Source organism: Brienomyrus brachyistius, unplaced genomic scaffold (genome assembly GCF_023856365.1).
Source record: "Brienomyrus brachyistius isolate T26 unplaced genomic scaffold, BBRACH_0.4 scaffold34, whole genome shotgun sequence".
NCBI lineage: Eukaryota > Metazoa > Chordata > Actinopteri > Osteoglossiformes > Mormyridae > Brienomyrus > Brienomyrus brachyistius.
The window spans coordinates 1,724,098-1,746,601 of NW_026042309.1; the positions used below are offsets into that span (position 1 = coordinate 1,724,098).

Below are 22,504 nucleotides of genomic sequence, written 5' to 3' on the forward strand. Positions count from 1 at the left end.
GCAGGAACACTGACGCATCCTGATGACATTAGCTTGACAGCCGTAGTACTGCGCATTGGGAACGCCATGAGAGAAATGTTTCCTCCTCCTACTGGAGCAGGCGTCCCAAAGCTGGCGTGGGATAAAACCCTGCACCCCAGGGAATACCTGGATAAGTGTAAGGAGGATTGGACGGCGAACCGGGTGTCACCCCGGACAGGAGGGGGTGCAGCGAGAATGGAGGGGGTTCCAGAGGGGGTGTGGGCTGCGATCCTGGACAACCCAGACTTACCAGGTGCGGACTCCCACATGTGGGATAGGCATGTGATACACCACCTACAGAGGGCCAAGGACGAGGCAGGGAAGGAGGAGAGTGACCTTAAAGAGCTCCAAACCCATTTGCTGAAGTTACAGGTGGGGGAGGCTAGACAGAGGGCCAATGAGAATAAAAAGAGGGGGGCTGGGAAGCAGATGGACGATCTGTTTTAATATGAAACTAATATATATATTAGTTTCATATTAAAATGTATAACAGTCCTATATAACAAAAATCAGTGGAATAATGTGCACATTAACTATGGTTACATAACGTAAACCGGTTTATTTTAAAATGTCAACTACAAAAAGAAGATTCCATTTGACATTTTTTTCACTTTTAAGCAATTTATACGACATGTAAGTGCTTTTCTGTTTACATTAGGCTGTTGTACAACATTTTAAGTCAATAATTGTACGGCAAGCCGGAAATGAGAATTGCTGCAATATTCAATATTCATGAACTGTGGTGTGGCCACCAATATGTGTGACTATATAAAACGCTGTGAGCTCATACTTTAATTTTTACAATTGTCTGTAGAACTGAAGCTTTCGAAGGTCATTTGGAAAAGGTGAGTTTGTTTAATGAAAAAGGCAAATATACCATACAAACTGTAGGCTAGTAATCCTAATAACTCGTTCATTTTGTCCGTCTGTGGAAATATTTTAATATATTTTTAACTGTTAGTTACTCTTGTTCTCGAATCATGTTATTCCCAGGAGACTCATGCAGATGTGCAGAAGATGTCAATTTCTGTATTAATATATAAGAACTTATTCTAGTAATTATATAACTGGTAAATCACAAATGTATTCATATTTTACCGTTTATCACTGTTGTCTGTGTGACTAAAATGCTTTTGAACTTCTTTCACTTTCACAATCATCTATAAGAACTGAAAAAAGTGATTATGTCTGACAAATACAGTGTTTTCCCTAGGTTTACAGCTTGGGGGGGGGGGGTTCATGTGTTTTTTTTAATGACAGCAGTCAATATAACAACTGAACTAAACATCAGAACGTTTCTTTTTATGACAATTACCCACAAAGCGTGCAGCTTTTGTCACTGCAGTGCATCTTCCAGGGCTTCTGGAAGAACATTTCTAGAGCCTCTTGATATGAGAAGTCAGAGACGTCTGGCTATACTTTATCTTCAGGACTTAACAAACACGTACGTGCCAAACAGTAGTGATGGACAAAATGACGCTTCTGGAACATTTTGCTATTTTTTTCTATCAACACTAGATGGAGCTCTACTCAAAAAGGGGCTCAAAGTATTCCGAAAATGAAACAAAAGCGCCGCGTCTACCAAATAGCATTTCGCATTTCACAAGTCTGAGATAGAAGATGAGCAGGTCATCTTAGCCATCGGAAAGCTGCAGCCTCCCTTCCTCCTATCCTTTCTTAATTCTCTGTGGATTATTACCAGAGTTGGGTAATTCAGGTCCAGAGAGTGTGCTCATCTGTGTGTGACAATGCATAGGCCTGTTCTATAGGAAAGGTAACCTTAAATGACTTCTGTTGTGATCTGGCAGTGTATAGAAAAAAAAATAAAATTAACTTGACCTTCAAGGGAGGCGGGAGGTGCCGTTGGGGGGGCAGGGCACCCCCTAATATAATGGTAGGGGAAACACTGAAATATCTACAGAATATATCTCAGTAGCGTGCAAAAAAACTCCATAAATAGTTAATTTACTGAGTTTGTGAAAAGTCCTAGTAAACAATGTGTATTGAAACACCTTTGGCTAGAATGAACAGTTACTGACCACCTCTGGGGATCTTCCTGGGGAACTCATAAATGTGAAGTAAGATTTCAGCAGCTGTATCAATATTATAATTTAGGCTCAATTCTAAAAATTCTTTAACTATTAAATATCCACTGTACCTATTGTTAGGTTTGGGGATTGGACGGGCGAGCAGGAAGCGGGGAAAGACCAGGCAGGCAGGCAGGCAGGATCTTCGGGAAAACGTGGGTTTATTTGGGAACGGGAGAGCCAGGGCAGACGGTGACAAACTGACATCAACTGACATCAACTGACATCAACTGACATCAACTGACATCAACTAACATTAATGACAAGTCTGGGGAAGATGGACTCAGACGCGGACTAAATACACAAGACAAGCCGAAAATAACAGGAAACAGCTGGGCATGATCGGGGAAGCACACGTGGATGATCAGGGGGCGTGGCACACACGAGGATCGGACGAGCTGGGCGTGACACTTATATTGTTCCTTTGTAAAAAGAAAGAAAAAAGAGTTAATTTTAATATACCAGATAGAAAAACAGGAGAATCCACTTGTCAAGTGTTTTACTTTAAGGCAGTTTATAAGATAATGTGTATATGCCTTCATGTTCATAGCACAGCGTTTTAAGTCAACGACTGTATGACAACTCTAAAATGAGATTTGTTGCAATATTTGCTGTGGTGTGGCCACAGTAATCTGTTTGATTAAAAAATTCTGATGTAAAAAAAACCTATTAACTCCTAAATTCACTTTCACAATTGTCTGTAAAGAGGCAGCTTTTGTGGGCCATTTGGAAAAAGTGAGGTTGTTCACAAAGATATACAGACACGGAGTGGGACTAATTTTCAGCCCAGAATTTTTATGCCAAAGACCAGGGCCCACTTTCTTGATATCGGTGACTCTTAGCATCTTACAAAGACTCTAAAGAGCGCAAGTATGAAATCTAATGAAGATTGTAGTTATGTATCAGACAAAGTAATGTTACCATATAGACCAGTCATTTTTTAATTAAGTGATGTTTGGTTATGAAACTGTACCCTTAATGATTTCAGTCTTATTTTAAATGAGCAATATGAGTCAATAACAGTGATAAGAGACTAAGAGAGACTCAGACCATCTTCACGGAAGATATACTTAATTAAAAATGTTTCGGGAAACACAGTGGAGCTGTAAGAGAATTAAGGTAGAACTTATGAACGACGTAGCATTAAGGGACTAAAATACTAAGGGGTAACGAGACTAACACTGGACAGATGAGGCTAATTAACAGACTGAGAAAACAAATGAAAACTAATTAACTCAAAGGAACTAAAACAGGGAAACTAAAAACTAAGCAAGGAACAGGGAAACAGAATCTAACACTGGGGAATTAGGCAGGTAGGAACACAAGCAGGGGCACAAGGAACGAAACCAAAACCAACTACAAAATCACCAGACACAGGAACTAGGAAAACTCACACAAATGAAACACTAGGGAGTGAAATACAAACACAGAGGAAGCAGGATTTGAACACATGACAAAGGGATTTGCAAGTAGTCACATGCTCAACATGTTGAGCCATGCAGCTGACAGAAAACAAGGGAGACAAAGACTGACAAGAGGGACAGGATGGCCAGCGATGCCTGCTGGCCAAACGGGGAAGGGACACAAAAGACTGAGACAACAGGGGCTGAATCTGACAGTTAAGAAGGTTTCAGGAAACTGGGCCCATCCAATTTTGTCTTTGTTCTGGGGGAACTTTCATAAATGATGCTACAGTATTCTGATATTTCAAGAAGAAAAAAAATAATAAATAGCATATGGAAATAAATAATTGTATACTGAACTGGGGTGGCTTTCCCAAAAGTTTTGTTACGCTAAATAGTTTATCTATTACTTAAGATTGATTACACTGCACAACAATTTTTTAAAAAGTTTTTCTTCCTGAAAAGTTTTTGCTGATTGTAACAGGTACCTGGAGGGCATGCACAAATATAGTTTTGGTTTTGTTGTTTCACATAGGAAATAGACAGTTAACTGTTTACTGGCAATAACGTATTTAATCGCATTTATGTTTCACATATGCTATTGTGTTTACCATAGTTAGAAATGTATTGCTCTTGATTTTCATTTGTATTCAATGTCAGGTGCATCACACTGCAGTGTTAAATAGTAGTCAGCAGAAATATTTGTATCTGGTGACAGCATTCCTGCAGTCCCGAACCCAACAATTCGGCTTAGCTTTTGACAGATCCAAATCTCTGACCAGGTCATTTAATTCCGACTGTGTTATGAGATGTGGATCGCCTGATGAGTACGGTTCAAAATCCGGATCATTGTCCCTGCCAGTTCCTGCATTGCAGTTTCTTCATCTGGCTTATCTAAGGTCCATTCCTCTGGTGGTTTCGGAATTGGAAGACTGTGGTCATGTGGCACAGGTCTCATTGCTGAAGGTAGATTAGGGTATTCAATTGGCTTCATGTTTTTGGCAGAGAAACCAGACACATTGGTCAAACAGAAGTAACAGTCTGTTACCTGGTCTTTCTGTTCTCGCCATATCATCGGGACAGCAAACGACATTGTCTTTCGAGTGACTCTGAGCCAGGCTCTCAGACAGACAACACATGTCACACAACAAATGTGAGGCGGTCATTCCTTGTCTTGATCACCGATTTTACAGCCGAAGCACAGATTATATGCTTTATTCACAAGAGCAGTCATTGAGCATCTTTGAGGAGCAAGCGTATATTCACCACAAATGTAGCAGTGGACGAGAGGGTAGCCTCCCTTTGCCTTTGGGTGGGGGGACGGGTCCTGACTGTTGCTTTTGCTTATGCGCCAAATGGCAGCTCAGAATACCAACCCTTTTTTGAGTCCTTGGAAGGGGTGTTGGAGAACGCTCCTACTGGGGACTCTCTTGTTCTGCTGAGGGACTTCAATGCTCACGTGGTCAATGACAGTGAGAACTGGAGGGGCGTGATTGGGAGGAATGGCCCCCCCAATCTGAACCCGAGCGGTGCTTTGTTATTGGACTTCTGTGCTCGTCACGGATTGTCCATAATGAACACCATGTTCAAGCATAAGGGTGTCCATATATGCACTTGGCACCAGGACACCCTAGGCCGCAGTTCGATAATGAGCATGACCTCAGGATTAGGTCTCTGCTTTTTGCAGATGATGTGGTTCTGTTGCCTTCATCGAAACGTGACATTCGGCTCTCACTGGCAACACCCTGAGTATGGCAGCATTCAGAATGACCAGACCAACAGCAGGTATCCGCACGTGCTGAGATCTGGCCACTTCCTGGTCTGCATGCTTCAGAGTGCCACCACTGAAATGTGGACTTTATGACGCTTCCCCGACAGTAGAGAAAGATGGACATCTTGCCAGAGAGACAACCCAGATAGCGAAATGATTCGGTGCCGGATCCGGCAGGAGGATCTGGAACAGATCCGCAGAACTGGTCTGGATCGGAGTCCACTTGCTCAGCAGGACGGATCCAAAACAGTTAAAGATCACTGGATCCAGGCCAGACTCTACCCATATTTGCCAGTATCATAGTTCACCCAGCCTTACAAATAACATGTTAAATATAATGAAATTTAATAATTACCTTCTGGTCTTACGTAATGTTTGTTGTATGTATTAAATAAAACTTACATTAATCAAATCAAGCCTATTTTTTAAGGTCGTGGAATCTCACATTATATAAATATATAAATTAATAATTATTTGTGATTTCTAATTAATATTTATTTCATCCTCTCCACCTTTCTACCTACCTACACTAAAAATATATTGTTGGATGTAAGTAATTTTATTAAGATCATTAGTTACACAAAGTTAAATTATCTAAGAACAGATGTACATTTTGAGTTCACAGTTCAATTTTATGTTAAACTGAACAAATTTTAGAAGACTGGGATTAATTATTTTAAATGAATTCAATAGCACTCATGTTCAGTCTACTAAAATCTAATTTGTACGTGGGATTGTAATTTATCTATGAATTTTAATTATCTAGTACTGAATCATTTTGCTATCTGAGAAGACGTTCTACATACCTACCCGGGTGGGCCGCCTCAAATTGGGACCCAAGTACTGCCATGCAGCAGGTGACGCCCCAGCACCACACCAGCCCCAATCCCCAACAGGCCTGACACTATTAGCTCTCCGAAGGTTTCGACTCGCCCGGGGATGAGGCTCGCGAGGGCTTTGCTCCCCCATCCACTTTATGATGCATGCAGCCTACCTGTGGGCGTCTACAGCAGAGCTACTCTGTGCTAACTGTGGAGAGCAGAAGGGTGCCGGGTCTGTTTAGACTGAGCTGCTGTGAAGTGTTTTATGATGACTGGAGTGTCAGTCCCACCACCAACCTCCAAAAATTTTTTGAAGATCCACTTGAAGTTGAAGATCCACTCACAGGTCCGGATGCAGTTTAACGTCAAACCCAGGACAGTAGCTACAGTACTATAATATACACCCAGCGCTCTACAGCAAATAATAATGTAAATATAAAATCATAACAGTTTATAATAAAAAGTGATACATCCATTAACATCCTGCTACATCCTCATTTAGTCGTCTTTCGATTGGTGTATATAATTTACTATGAACCTTGACGTAAATGCAATCAGTCGTTACTCGATCAGACATAAGGCGACAGATACCTGTCTTTTTTAATACATTTAAATTTATGAAGTAGTATTATGATCAATATATAATACAATGTCACTGTGACAACATGCATGGCCCCCCTGTGGCCCCTCCTAAATTTCTATGTTACTTGGGTCTGAAATAAATGCATTATTATTATTATTATTATTATTATTATTTACATTTTTATATATGGGCAAAAACTTGTGCTGGAAAGAGGTGAAACAAACAAGCTCTTAACGGACTCTTAATGCAGGGATGCTGGGTGGTCGAGTCGTTTCAGCTGGTTAAATTTTTTTTTCTGTTGTTAACTTATTATTCTTGTGGAAGCAAGACAGTCTAAACAAGAGATGAGAGTGAATATTTGTAAAACCTGTGAAATGTAACCGCAAAGCTTTAGTGGCCCACCCGGAATTCTCCGGAGCCTCCTGACTGGCAACTCCGGCCTGAATATATCTATACTTCAAATGTGTGCAATGTCTAGTAAACCGCATAACTTGTTCACTTTTCATTTTGTGAAAAGTTCAGCTGAATGATGGTGCCTGTGAATTTAGAAATGTAAGTTTCTGATTTTCTCAAACCATTGGGGTTGGTAGTAATATATTGTAAGTAGCCCAAAGAAAGAATATGTTGCTGTAAATATCATGTAAATATCATTCAACTAATATGTGCCAGCAAGCTTGGCAAAATTCACCTGAAGAAGTAGCAGAAGCAGACTGGTCCTCACCATACCGGCCAGGGGTGCCTTGGGGGGGTGGATTTCCAAGTTCCCCTGACTGACAGGGGCCCTGAAAATCTTCAAACATAATTGGATTGGTCTGTGTTGAGCAGCTGAAATTATATGCTTTCATGGGGCCCAAAGTCTCTAGCAGCACCCCTGGTACTACCACTTCTTGAAAATTTGTACATTGGTAGAAATGGGGGGGCGGCATGGTGGTGCAGTGGTTAGCACTGTTACCTCACACCTCTGGGACCTGGGTTCGAGTCTCCGCCTGGGTCGCATGTTCTCCCCATGTCGTCGTGGGGTTTCCTCCAGGTTCTCCGGTTTCTCCTCACAGTCCAAAAACATACTGAGGCTAATTGGAGTTCCTAAATTGTGTGAGTGTGCCCTGCAATGGGCTGGCCCCCCATCCTGGGTTGTTACCTGCCTCGTGCCCATTGCTTCCGGGATAGGCTCCAGACCCCCCCGCGACCCAGTAGGATAAGCGGTTTGGAAAATGGATGGATGGTAGAAATGGTCGATGTCAATGAATAATGCGGCTGTGTGTGACTCAGCCAGTTAGGACTCTGTGCCTGTAATTGGCCGGTTGCCGATCCTGTGATGGGTTAAGTGTTTTTCCCCGCTGGAGCCTTAAGCAATAGTCTTAACCCTAGTTTCACCAAGGAGTGGCTGATCATGCTTTCTAAACTGTGTCACTTTGGATTAAACCATCTGGTAAAGAAATGTCATTTACAATTTGTTGTTAAATGTAATTTGCATTTAAATGGATGAGGAAAATACAATGCATTCATTCAACAGGTTTGGAAGTTGGTGTTTGGAAAATGGGAGGCGGCAGCAGTACTGAACTTGTGGTGGAACAGGAGAGGAGACCAGAGCTCCTTAAAGACCCATGGAGGAATATTGAGTGGAACCCTAGGTATGAAGCCTGTTTTTGTTCAATATAATCAACTGATTTGTTTTTTTACTAGTATCACATAATTTTATGCATGAGTCTGACTTGTTTGTGCGAACGCTGGCGCAAACTGATTGCCGCTGCTCGCCGGTAAATTCTAACCTTTGATTTCTAATTCTAACTCTGGTAATTTGTTTTATGTGCATTTGGTCTCGACTGGAAGAGTTATTTTTCTGCTTTTACTGATCTTACTTTTTTGCAAGACCGATGTTTTAGCCCACCTGTTCTGTTTGGGCTATTGAGTCTTCCCTGGATCTAGATCTGCCCACTGGACATTTAAGTTGCCCGAGTCCTCGCCCACAATGTGGATCAGTTGCATTTTTACCTGGTTTGTGTTTATCTGGACTCCACTGTCGCTTGTTTTCCAAGCTGCGACGGGGTCTGCTCCAGTATTCAGCAGCTGAGCTCCTCCAACTGCGTTTCCACCCGTCTGAGCATTTGCTGACTATTCTGCAGCTTTATCCGGACATCGCTTTCTGCCCTCGCCGGAAATACATTCACTGTGGGTCCCGCAGGGGTTTCCAGACTGACCCCTCGAAAACAATAAACTCCATGTGATCCAGCTCCCGTCGTCCTCCACATAACTCCAGCAGGACTGTCGACCACAGTGTGCTAGCAACTTCTACTCTACGTGAAACTTCAAGTGTCAACTTCGGTCTGTTAAACATCCGCTCACTTAAGAGCAAGGGACATCTCATCCAGTAGCTCGTGATCGACAGTCAGTTGTGTCTAACTGAAACATGGCAACTGCCTGATGACTTTTCTCAGCTTAATGAATCTACTCCTGTGGGGTTTGTTTACATCTCTGAACCCGTGGCTCCGGCCGTGGAGGAGGTCTCGCGGTAATTTATCCATGAGAAATGGAGTCTCGCCGGTGTCTGTTCAGGCATTTGGCTCTTTTGAATCCACTGTATGCCAAGTGCCTGGACATACTCCTACCATCACTGCAACTGTTTACCGTCCCCTAAATCAAATGCTGACTTTTTAAATGACTTTGATATTTTTTTAACTCACTTATCTACATTAACATCAAATATAATAATTGTGGGGGGTTTTAATATACATATGGACAATAATAATAACCCTTTTACAAAATTCAATTCATCCATTCAATTTTATTTATATAGCGCTTTTAACAACAGTCATTGTCACGAAGCACTTAACTTAGTACTACATTTAACCGGCCAGAACCCCACCAAGCAAACCTGAGATGACAGTGACAAGGAAAAACTCCAGCTAGCAGGAAGAAACCTTGAGAGGAACCTAGGCTCGGAAGGAGACCCCATCCTATTCTGGGCAACCAGGGAGCATGAAACTGCATTTATACTGAGATTCATTAGAGTTCATATAGTTATGAAGTCCCAGTTGGTTTCATGTTGTTCTCTCCAGGAGTACAGGTGCGGGTTCACATGGTGTAGAGTCGGCTCAGTATCAGCTCAGAAAAAGAGAAGATGGAGAAGAGTTATTGCCCTAACCTAACCTAACCTCCGGCAGGACTAGAGTAACTATGGCAGCCTGGCTAAAAGAGAGACCTGGAAGGAAGCACAGACATGAGGGTTTCCAGGGGTTTTGGCATCAAGCCAACCCGCCATCCACAGCTTAAGTGATCGGCGAGAGTGGCAGGACGACAGCACCAATCCCCCCTTTCACCTTTAATATCAAATGACTATGAATCTCCAGATTTCCCTTCACCTTAGAAAAGGGGATTTAACTATCCAAATGACTGGCTAAAGAGGTACGTCTTAAGCCTTGACTTAAATGCAGAGATTGTGTCTGAGTTCCGAACACTAATAGGAAGTGTATCCCATAGCTGTGGTGCTTTATGAGCAAATGCCCCAAAAGTAACGTTCTTTATTCTGGGTATGGATAGAAGACCTGCATCTTGTGATCTAAGCGTATGATTCGGAATGTAGTTGCAAACGAGGTCACTCACATACAGCAGTGCAAGACCATTTAAAGCTAGGTTAAGAGCAGTATTTTGTAATCAACACGAAATCTAACTGGCAGCCAGTGCAGTGAAGATAAATTTTGGGAAATATGATCACATTTTTTAGTTTTGGTGAGGACTCTGGTTGCTGCATTCTGGACTAGCTGGAGTTTATTTAATGACCTCTTTGGACAGCCGGAGAATAAGACATTACAGTAATCGAGCCTGGAGGTAATAAACACATGAACCAATTTCTCTGCATCTTGAAAGGAGAGCGTGTTTCTTAACTTGGCAATATTGCGCAGGTGAAAGTAGGCGGTACGGCTAATGTTAGAAGCATGTACATCAAACACAAGATCAGAGTCTAGAATAACACCAAGGTTTTTAACAGCAGTACTTGGTGTAATAGGTAGTCCATCCAGATTGACTGTGATGTCAGATAGTTTACTTCTGGTGGCTTTAGTGCCAGTAAGAAGAACCTCAGTCTTGTCTAGGTTCAGCTGGAGGAAGTTGTCTGTGTAACCACCACGCCCGTGCGCGTGGTTGTGTAGCGCTGTAGTCTAAATAGTACCTGTGATGGGAAAATAATGAGACACATTACTTTTCACAGCAAATGGCTTCCATCGCATTTTATTCTGCATCTCCACACATAAGAGTTAACAACTCTCTATTAATGCACTCTAACAAGCTTTACGTTACAATCATAAGTGCGTTATAATGAAGTTATACGTTAACACCGTGAACCATCCACTTAATACTGCACAATATGATGCATGCAGCTTTTCAAATGGCGTTACTACTGTTTGCATTTCAAGAATACTTTTTTTCGCGACCGGCACAAAACCCCGCGATTTTTATGTATCCGGAGCTAATCTCCCTGTTCAACCTCCTTCACTAACGCCATGAAAACTTTAGTGCAAAACTCAGTATTAACGTAAGTTAAATTTATGCGTTTATCACAAAAACTTTATCAACTCTTAAACACCTCTTTACCAATAACATTCACAACCATTTGTACAGAACACACACATTTTAACCAACCTGTGATGGGAAAATAATGAGACACATTACTTTTCACAGCAAATGGCTTCCATCGCATTTTATTCTGCATCTAGCCATTACCCTTCTCCCAATCCCACCACTCTTGGAGCGCCATCTGCAGTCCTGGAGACAAAACTATTTTAGTACCTTCGGCACAGCATTAGATCGCACGTAACAATGAACATCACCGCGAGACCAACCCCCCCCCCCCCCCGAAACCAACGCTTTCTCCAGCCGCGATTCTTTTTTTTTTTTTTTTTTTTTAGTGGTAGTGTTGCACTGTGATGTTCAACTGCGCGTCCGGTACAACACCCTCTACATCTGACATCCACTTTTTAATATGCATTAAACATTCTTCCATTCTCTGAAGTTGCTGTCTATCTTCTGGTTTGGCCGATATATATAATTGTATATCATCTGCAAAGCAATGAAAGCTAACTACATGCTTACGAATAACTAAGCCAAAATTCTGACTAACACAGATTTCTGTTACAAAGTTATATGTAATGTACCCCTCTCATTCAGGGAAGCTGTTAATTCACCAAACTCAAAAGAGTGGTGTAAAGCAATGGATGAAGAAATGCAGTCATTGAAAGATAACGACACATTTACCTTAACCAGCTTACCTGAGGGTAAGAAAGCAGTGGGGGGTAGATGGGTATATGCAGTTAAGAAAGATGTTGATGGGTGTGATAAATTCAAAGCACTATTTGTAGCCAAAGGATACAATCAGAAAATGGGAATTGACTATGAGGAAACATTTTCTCCTACTGCCAATATGACTAGCATCAGGGTAATAATGCAGAAAGCAGTACAGGATAACCTGATCTTACATCAGATGGATGTGAAAATTGCTTACTTACATGCACCCATAGATTGTGAGATCTACATTGAACAGCCAGAAGGTTATGAGATCAAATGCAAAACTAATAAGAAATTAGTGTGTAAACTGAAAAAAATCACTGTATGGTCTAAAACAATCAGGAAGAAACTGGAATACAATGTTAAACGAATTTCTGATTGATAATGGATTTGTAAAAAATCTGATGGATCATTGTGTTTACACTAAAGAAACAACAACTGAGAAAGTGATTATGGTTGTGTGGGTAGATGACTTGATCATTGCTGCCAGTGACGAAAATGCACTAAAGATTGTGAAGGAAATGCTCACTGGAAAATTTAAAATGAAAGACATGGGTAGACTGAAACATTTTCTTGGTATTGATTTTGAGCAAGACCATGAATGTGTAAAAATGTTGCAGAAGAGATATGTGGAGAAAATTCTAGAAAGATTTGATATGCAACATTGTAAACCAAGAATGACTCCTTGTGAACAGAATTTGAGCTACCATTGTGATACGGAAGTGATGCAACATGTCAAGAAATACAGAGAGGTGGTAGGTAGCCTTATCTATCTAGCTACATGTACAAGACCAGATCTCAGTGTTATTGTTAGTAAACTGTCTCAGTACTTTACAGAACCGACAGAAGAGCAATGGTGTACAGTTAAACACACACTGTGATATCTAAAAGGCACATCTGAGAAAGAGTTGTGTTACAGAAGAAGTGACAGTGACAAACTGGGAATTTATGCTTACAGTGATGCGGACTGGGCGGCTGATGTAGCCGATAGACGCAGCACAACAGGTTTTTGTGTGAGCCTTAATGTGAACGGTCCTTTGGTTTCATGGAAAACCAAAAAGCAACCAACTGTGGCACTGTCTACGTGTGAGGCAGAATATATGGCTTTAGCTGCAACTACACAAGAATGCATGTACCTAGTTCAGCTGTTAGAAGGTATTGATGGATATCAGTACGCACCACCTGTGATATATGAAGATAATCAGGGTGCGATTGCATTGGCGAAAAATCCGATAAGCAGACAAAGATGCAAACATGTAGATATAAAATACCATTTTGTTAGGTCATCGTTGAATGATGGAAAAATACGTTTGATCTATTGCCCTACTGAACAAATGATAGCAGATGTGATGACAAAGCCTGCAACAACATTTAAGTTGATTAAGTTTGCAAAGTTTATGTTTGGAGAGTAGATGTACACAGGAGAGTGTATATGATGTAAAGAGAAAATAGAACCTACTGTATTTTTCTTTGAAGGTGATAATGTGAGAGCAAGTGGGGGTGTTGACAGAAATGAATAATGTGCTCTCAAATTGTCAAGTGTATATATGTGAAAGAGTTTGTATTGATGACCGATGGGTGGCAGCTGTGAGCTAAGCCGATGTTGTAAAAGTGTTAATAAAGTTTTTTCTTCTTGCCGGTAAAGAGACAGGAGTTTAACGTGTGTGTGCCAGTCCTCCATAAAGATATTTACATTCGGTTTAGTATAATACGCCATAACCGCTGTAGCATGTATTTCTGCTAACACCTCCAACTCCATGACTTTCTGAAAGTAATTAGACACAGTGTATGTAAATGCTGTGCTGTACTGTTATAGAGTAGTTTACTGCAAAACACACTGTGTATAGTACAGTAATGACTGTATTGCATAACCTTACCTGGACGTATTGGTGACGGAGTTCTTTGATGCGCTCACTGTTCCTTTCAAAAGGAACTTTGTATAGTGTTTTCATTCGGACTCTGTGCTTAGCTAGAGTCCGAGAAATTGATGTTATGCTGATTGTTGCAATGTTCCCAAAGACAAGGTTGTCCTCTACAACTCTGGACTGAATGTCCTTCAGTTTTATTTCATTGTCAGCAATCACCATTTTGACAATAGCAAGTTCCTGTTCTTCATTCAAGAGCTTTCCCCTGCCCCCTGAGGGAGGTAGACGTTGAGTCCTTAGAGGGACAAAATACAATTACATATTAGAGACTGGAGGCATACAGTCACTCTAATACAGTAAATGGTAAAATTATTTACACTTTGCTGTAGGAGAAGCAATATCCTACCTGTTGGTTTCTCTGAAAATACGGACAATGGATGCCACTGTCCCGGCTGAGATTTGGCTGTACTCGTTCACCGGCCTCTCCGTATGATAGTCCGTGGTTTATGACATGGTCAATGATAGTAGCTCTTATTTGATCAGTTACCCTACCTCTGGTCCTTCTTTGAGTGCCACCACACAACTGTAACTAAATTCTAACTCCTCTCCCTCTACCTTGCCCCACTCCTCTCCCTTGTCCTTGTCCCACTCCTCTCAATCCTGTTACTCGTCTTCCTTTCCCTCGTGCAAGCATTCTTTTTCTTTCTTTCTTTCTTTCTTTCTTTCTTTCTTTCTTTCTTTCTGTTGCTCTATATTGTTCCTTTTCCACACAAGATCAGCCCAAAGAGTCCTCTTTTAGAACATATGATCATGTGATTGGGAAAACCTCAACACCTGATTGTGGTTCCTAGATGGGAATCAGCTGTGATTTATATATTTCCATAACTGCAATAAGCTGTTTCTCATTGGCAATGGAATAAAATACAGGGAATATATTTGTGTTTCAATTCACAATATGAACAGCTGTTCACTTTGACTTTAGCCTATATAAGTTATGTTTAGAACATGATGTTATCTGTTCTGACATACAGTGTGAAAGCATTTGTAGATTTGACTGTAAAATTACATTGTTTTGGTCTTGGTTGAGCTTGTGTGTAAAAGAAGTTCAAGCATTTTAAATTGGTGTTAACTGTATGCATTTTGTATCATAGCAACAAGAAATGTGTTAATTGTATAGCCTACAAAGACGGATGTTGTGCTAACTGTGTTAAGAGTTTTGGGAACTTGTTAAATGTATTGGAAAGCTGTCATGGCGATTGTAAAACACTGTAATATATAACGTTTGCCGTACAAAGTACTCCAGAAAAGTTACTGTAAAGGACAAAGCCAAAAAGTAAACAAATGAGAGGCATATTACAGTAAAATGTTGTGCAACTGCCAAGCCAGAGTCACGGAAGAATGTTCATTCTGCCTCATCACCATATCTCAGAGCTGGGACTAGCGATGCTATCCCTTGTTGGGCGATGCAGAAAGAATCCTCTGTGTGACCCATTTGTACCTTGACGTCGAAATTCAGCTCCTATTCACCTATGGCACATATTCTATGTTCTAGTCACTCTTTGGCTTCTTCAGATGTTTAGAAATGTGTGTGAATAGTTTTGAGTCATTGTGTTTAAATGACTACTGTGTGCTGGCTGAGCTTAACCTCTGCGGCCTGTGTTTTCTATTTTGCATCAAAGTTCACCAAAGCGCAAAATGTGTTTTGATGAATGAAAATGTGTTTCGAGTTTTGCAAAAAGGGTGACTGAGATCTGAAAATTGTGTCTAACTAGGTGAGCATGGGTTAAAGTTTCGCCAAACAAGTGACTGATTCAATGAATGACTTTTGGCAATTGGCGTGCAGTTTTGTTTACAAAATGATTTTTAATATTTCAGCAATTCAGAAAAACTATTAAATATTTCACTTATGTAAACAACATTTATCCCAAAGTGCTACAAATGCTTTTATTCAGCAAACTCAGCACCAATAATCTTAGATCATTTAGAATGTGGTTATTCTATTTTTTTGTTACAATTACACTTTTCAAAAACCTATTTTCAGTGGGGCTGACAAATTGTAAAAAAATCACATTATAAGCATTTCTAGCCAAGACTTTTGAGCTCTGAAGCTCAGGGCTCCCATGTTATTTGAGTTTGAGATGCCTGCTGAAGTATATTAGCAGCAAGAAGATGAATGAAATCATGTGTCCTCTTCCAGTATCGCACTTACGAGGTGATGGCAGGTCGAGGCGGACAGCCTCTGGGATTCCTCCTGTGTGACACCATGGGATTGGAGGCAACTAAGGAGGGAGGGGTGAAAATTGACGATATTGAGAGCATCCTGAAGGGCTACATACCGGACAAGTACCAGGTAAGAGCTGTGTATCCAACCATGCCTCAAAAACAACTGCTATATGAATATAGGAAATTAAATATCAAAAAAGCAAACGAAGGGGTGAACATTGAAGATATTGAGAGCATCCTGAAGGGCTGCATAAAAAAAAGGTACTGGGTAAGAGCTGTGTATCTAAGCAGGCCTCAGTAACAACTGCCATATGAATGCATGCATGTCTGATCCCATTAATGGCTTATAACAGTCACATGTTTACAGATACTGGTCGTCTTCTCCCTACATTCTCTTCTGACAAAATTAAATCTTATCCATTGATTTGTTCTCACATAAATAAGGAATTACACAGATGTCATATGAGATGAGTTTCTCATGATCTCAAAGTCAGTGCATGTCTGTATGTGTTATTAACGTTTTGTCTGTTTAGTTCAACCCTGCATCACCATGGCAACCTGGTGCTGGTCAGACAGAGTTACAAATTAAGGACAGGATCCATTGTGTGGTGTATGTGATAGACAGCTCAACATTAGGAATTATGGATACAAAAATTAAGAAGAAAGTTGATGAAATCCGAAAGAAAACTAGTTTTCAAGGTTAGTGAGTGGGGAGGAATGTGGCATCTGTTATTGAGTGCGTGTTGTTGGGCAGGGGTACATGAATAACACAGAATAATCACACAGGAACCTGACAAAGTAAAAAGAAGAGCAGCTTTCTGGAATGGAAAATGGCAAACCATGTTTTCCGGGGCTTTGGCAGGAACAGTATTCATGCTGTAACTGAAGGAGCTCCTGGATGCTCCTCCACACAGAGCCGCTCCATCTGTGAGAAGCTGGAGGGCTTTCTGTCACATAGGGCCCACTTTTAAAGGGTTGGGACTGAAGGTTAGGGTATGAACATGAGCTGAGCTGAACACATGTGGATTGAGGAAAGGCAGAGTGATGCTGGCAGGTGCTTCTGAGTAAGACAGACATCAGTGTGCTGATTGCTATGATTTTGCTTTAGAAACTGTCTCCTGATGATGGCTTATTCCATAGAACATATAATATGTCACTAGTCAGACATTTCTGTTGATGTTTTTAGATGTGCCTCTATTGGTGCTACTGACCCATGTGGACAAAGCGTGCCCGCATGTGGAAAAGGACTTGAAGAAGGTGTATCACAGCTGCTACATAAAGGATATGGTGAGTTTCAGGATCTAACACTGGAATCAGTACTAAAAGCTTGCAGCAGACACACACACCGTGAACAAGTGAGAGATAGCAGTTCATCTGGGTGAATGTTTGTGGGCTGTAGGAGGAAACAGGGTGAACAAGCAAACGTCACACATGCAACCAGCGGCAGGGATCGAGCTCACAGCCCTGGGGGGTCTGAACCTTTGGTTTATTATATTCCAATGGCTCACAAAACTTTATCTCAATTTTATTTTCTAAAACATATTGTCAGGCAGCAAAATGACCCTGTGGGTAGCACTGTGGCCTCACGCCTCCATAAACCAGGATCCTGGCCTGGGTGTCTCCTTCCTCAGGTCCTCTGTTTCCTGGGATAGACTCACCATGTACATGTATTTAATTGCCCTCAGGAGCTTTAGAACTTTAGTCGTACAGTGATACCTTGGAGCACAAACTTACTTCATTCCAGAAGGCTGGTCGACTTGGTTTTGGATTTGGTTGAGTTCCAAGTCAGATTTCCCCATAAGAAATGATGTAAATGAGTTTAATCCATTGCAGAGCCTCCATGTTTACCTATTAAAACCTATCAACCTAGTGAACTAATCATACAATCATTCAACAACTGATAAAGTCATACAGACATGAAAAACCACACATCCATCCATCCATCCATTTTCCGAACCGCTTATCCTACTAGGTCGCGGGGGGTCCGGAGCCTATCGCGGAAGCAATGGGCACAAGGCAGGGAACAACCCAGGATGGGGGGCCAGCCCATCGCAGGGCACACTCACACACTATTCACTCTCACACGCACACCTACGGGCAATTTAGCAACTCCAATTAGCCTCAGCATGTCTTTGGACTGTGGGGGGAAACCGGAGTACCCGGAGAAAACCCCACGACGACATGGGGAGAACATGCAAACTCCACACACATGTGACCCAGGCGGAGACTCGAACCCGGGTCCCAGAGGTGTGAGGCAACAGTGCTAACCACTGCACCACCATGCCGCTCCTAATAATGATAATAATATTAAATAATAACAATAATAATAATAATAATAATAATAAATAAATAATAATAATAACAAAAAAATAATAATAAAAATAATAAATAATAATTATAATGATAATAATAATTGCACCGTGTCCAATCACCGCCAGTTACTGTAAACAGTAAAGTACACTTAACTGGACATGTCTATTATTTTGGTTTATACTTATTAATCCATTAATTCTAACTTTTGTACTTTAAATGGACAGAGTACAGTTATTATTAGTAGCGGAAAAGTTTTGCCTATTTGTAGATTGTTACATTTGTGGCTTCCATCATGTTTATTTGTGGATTTCTGTACAGTTCGTACCACTGAATTCCCCCTAAGAGGTCAGGGTGGGAAAACATTTCCTAAGTAATTTTGCGTTCTCTCACAATACTTCAGTGTTGCCACACAATAGATTTGTGATCCCACTGCACTTGCCCGCTTGTGATTTGCTGTACTGTAATACAGACATGTCCTGTGTGCTTTAAGCATTAAACTACAGTTATTATTAGTAGCGGAAAAGTATTGTGAGGGAACGCAAAACTATTGAGAGTAAACACAAAACAATAAAAAATATATTTTCTCACCCACAGATGATCTGTAGAAAAAAACACAATATTGTATATACAGTAATACTTATTTTGTCACCCTGGTCTATTTAATTGCACATAAGGAAAGTCACAGAGAATAATAACCAAAGGGTGAAGAATTTGATTTTGTTATGGAGTTTGTGGTTAGAAGTTAATGGTGCTTTTATTTTGAAAGATCACTTTGTTGACATGAAGACACGTTGCAAAATGCCATCTGTATGTGAAGTTATATATCTGTCTTTAGAGGTAAAAATATAACGTCTGTAGCCGTGAGATAATTCCGTCTCAATGCAAAAAGTTTAAGACGTTTTGGCCCTAAAGGGCTTCCATAAGAGGGTGCAGCGAGCGCGTAGACAGGATGGGTTTTCTGCTCACGAGCGCATACACGCGTGCCTCATATTTTGAGACTAGTAATTTAATACTGAGTGAGCAAGCAAGTATTGTAATATACATTTGGCAGCATCTGCTAAAGGCAGATTTATACCATTTTATTTTTGACTTATTACAAACAGCAGCTGGAAAATATACATGAATGTATGTGTCTCTCTGCAGATCTACAGAGCTAGCGGGTGTCTGGGCATCCGACCATCAAATGTGATTCCAGTGAAGAATTACTTTGATGAGAATGAGCTGAATGACACCTGTGACATCCTGCTCCTCAAGGCCATGAAGCAGATGCTGGACTTTGCTGACAATTACTTTGACAACTGTGAGGAAAACACAAAGTAGATAAATTGATCATATTGAGAGGTTTTGCCGTTGCCTCAATCTGTCCATGTTTTACGCCACACCTTAAAACCTACATTAGGCTGTTTCTGTACACTGACACTCTGACACTCAAACCTTTTCATAACCTGGATTTATAATTGTCTTTTCACTTGAGTATGAACACAGCCCTGGAAAAATTGAGACCACAGCAAAATTTTATATTGCACTCATTTCTCAATTTATGTTTACGTGCCAATGTAAAATATACATATTTTTTGCAAACTGCAGCCTAGTTTTTCCCTGTTTCTCATTAATGAAGAGCTTCTTCCTTGCTTTATGGGCCTTCAGTCCTGCTTCTAGGAGCCTGATATGATCCTAACCCTAGCAGTGCACTTCACACCTACACGTGATGTTTTTCCCATTCCTTTCTAAGGTCACTTGAGGTCATCCTCCGATTTATGAGGCACTGCCGGATAAATTAACGGTCATCTCTGGCGTTAGAAAGTTGCTTCTATCTTTTGACTGTCTAGTTTTTGGTTATTGCCTCCTGCTTCACCTTATTCTTGTTTGTTGCTGTCTTAGAAACTTTGAGCCTGGAAGCAGCCTGCCTTGTAGTTTAGCCTCCAGCAGTAAACCCAGGAATAAATCAGGATTTAAAAATATAGAATGATTTCTTAATTTTTTCCAGAGCTGTATAATTATACATTCAAGTACACATTTTAACCCAGCACTAGATTAGATGCTATGCTAATAAAATGACCTGATGAATCCAGCATTGGTCACTGTCTGTCTCAGACTTAAAATATATGCTGGTCAAATTCAATTATATTTATCACAGATAAGGAGTTTATCTAATATACTACATCTAGGGGATACCTCTAACATCTGACAAAATGTTATCTTCATTAGGGTTCATTTGTTAAGAAAAAATGGAGTTTTGACATTTGATCCCCTTAAGATGATAACTAAAAAACAATTTGCTGGGTGTTGTTCAAACTTTGTATGGGCGCCAACTGGCACTGATTAAATTTTGACACAGATCACCCCAAAATTTAAGCAATGCAGCTTAGTGGCAGCAAAATGAAGGGTGAAAGCAGACTACATTTGATTTTGTAAAAAAAAAAAACTGTTGGATGTGTAACAAAAACATTATTTAAATGAAGATCTATGCCTGGTTTTATTTTCAGATACTGTAAATTGTCTCAAAAATGAAGCAGCAGCACTGTGTGGTAGCAAAGGAAGGAAATGACAGCTATAGAAGATACTCAGGCTTGTTAACACAATAACTCTAAAAGTATTTTATGGATCTTTTTCAAACAGCATAATGAAAGCAAAAAAAAATAAAAAATTTGATGACATTTGATCCCGGTAGTACGATAACTGAAAAAGGAATTCCCAGATTCTTTTAAACCTTTGCAGACATGTTGTAAGGGGGAAGATCTCAACCTGATCAAATTTTGAGACAAACTGCCCCAAAAATTAAGGCAGTGGTACTTATTGACAACAAAAAGATGGGTGAGATGATTGTGAACGGGATCACACAGGATCATTTGATCTTTGATGCATTTTATTACCATTATACAAAATATATTGTAAATATTGACTAATATTTCATAAAAATCAAGAAATCAGCATTAGTCCAATATGTCAGTCCGTTGAAGTTTCAAGACACAACACTTGAAATACATGAAATGAAATGATTGGATTGAAGGGCCCAACATTATATGTAGTGGAGGACAAATGATTTCTTCAGGCCCTGCAAAAGGGAGCACTTGGTTTGGTGCAATGAATACCCTGCTAATGCAAATGCAGCAGAATATGTGTCATGTAAATATCAGATTTTATAGGAGTATGAATTGTCCATGATATTGAGAAGAGAGTGGCAGAAATGTTGTCCTGTAAGAATGAGATCGCATTGGGATTCAGGAATCAACATTGCGATTCAGCCCTATAATGAAATAGCATAATGATATGAATCAACATTGCAATTCAAAAACAATTCATCGTGCAGCACTACTCATATAATATGCAAATGTTGCAAATCACTTATTGCATTAGGCAGACAAATGTAATCAACATTAAACAATGAACAATAGGGATGGGTACCGATCAGTTTGTACCGGACTGTATTGAAGTGCAGATTTTGTTGCCTTATTTTGGTGTCACTTAAATGCCTGAAGTGTTGATTGAAATATTTGCCCACTTTTGCTCAGACAGCAGAAGCATCACTGCACCTTACGTTCCATCTCTGGTTCATGTTTCACTCAGATGCTACCGTTAGTCGGTAGCTACCTCAAGCCCAGTTAAAAAGCCTAAAGCTGAACAGTGTAAAGTGTGGCTGTATTTCATGGGAAAGGATTCCGACAATTGGGGGGGGGGCATTATTGGTTTAGATTGGTTTAGGCACTGTTTAGTCACCAGCGTCTTTATTTCTTCACTCTTATTGTTTCTACATTTATTTTGGAGTTTGCATTGGGGAGGGGGGCACTGCCGGTAATTCCTGCCCAGGTCGCCACATGAGTGAGGACCAGCCCTGAATGTACCAGGTATAATAGGTATAAGTACAAATTCGGTGCTTGAAGTGGGCTGTTCAGAGAGAGGCTGTACCAGCACCTCTGTCTCTCTTTTCAGAGAACCGGCAACATGTTTGATTTGCTAGTAACAGTAAAAGATAACAAGGGGAGTACCGGCACCCGATTTTCTCTACTTCAAGCACTGTAAAAATCCATGTAAGAAACATTTTACTCCAAAGCCAGCTGTAGCATAAGGCATATTGAAAATGTATAAAGTATATTGTTACAAAGGTTCATGCAAAAGGGTAATGGGTCAGTGTGTGGCTCA

At 40.5% G+C, this 22,504-nt stretch overlaps 1 protein-coding gene across 14 annotated transcripts in view; it reads left to right on the top strand.

Annotated features, from left to right (window-relative positions):
- The window catches only part of LOC125721546 (interferon-induced protein 44-like), a 183,762-nt gene that overhangs the window by 155,442 nt on the left and 5,816 nt on the right, over positions 1-22,504 (top strand). For 4 of the 14 annotated variants that reach the window (XM_048997500.1, XM_048997498.1, XM_048997511.1 and 1 more), the window contains one exon: positions 19,508-19,664. The exons of 5 other annotated variants lie outside the window; for them this stretch is intronic. In XM_048997500.1, the coding sequence (XP_048853457.1) occupies positions 19,508-19,664 (157 nt within the window). Of the gene's footprint in view, positions 1-16,025; positions 16,179-16,584; positions 16,751-17,237; positions 17,339-19,507; positions 19,665-22,504 lie in introns of all 14 variants that reach the window. 5 more of the 14 variants (XM_048997496.1, XM_048997508.1, XM_048997497.1 and 2 more) reach the window with 4 other exon arrangements.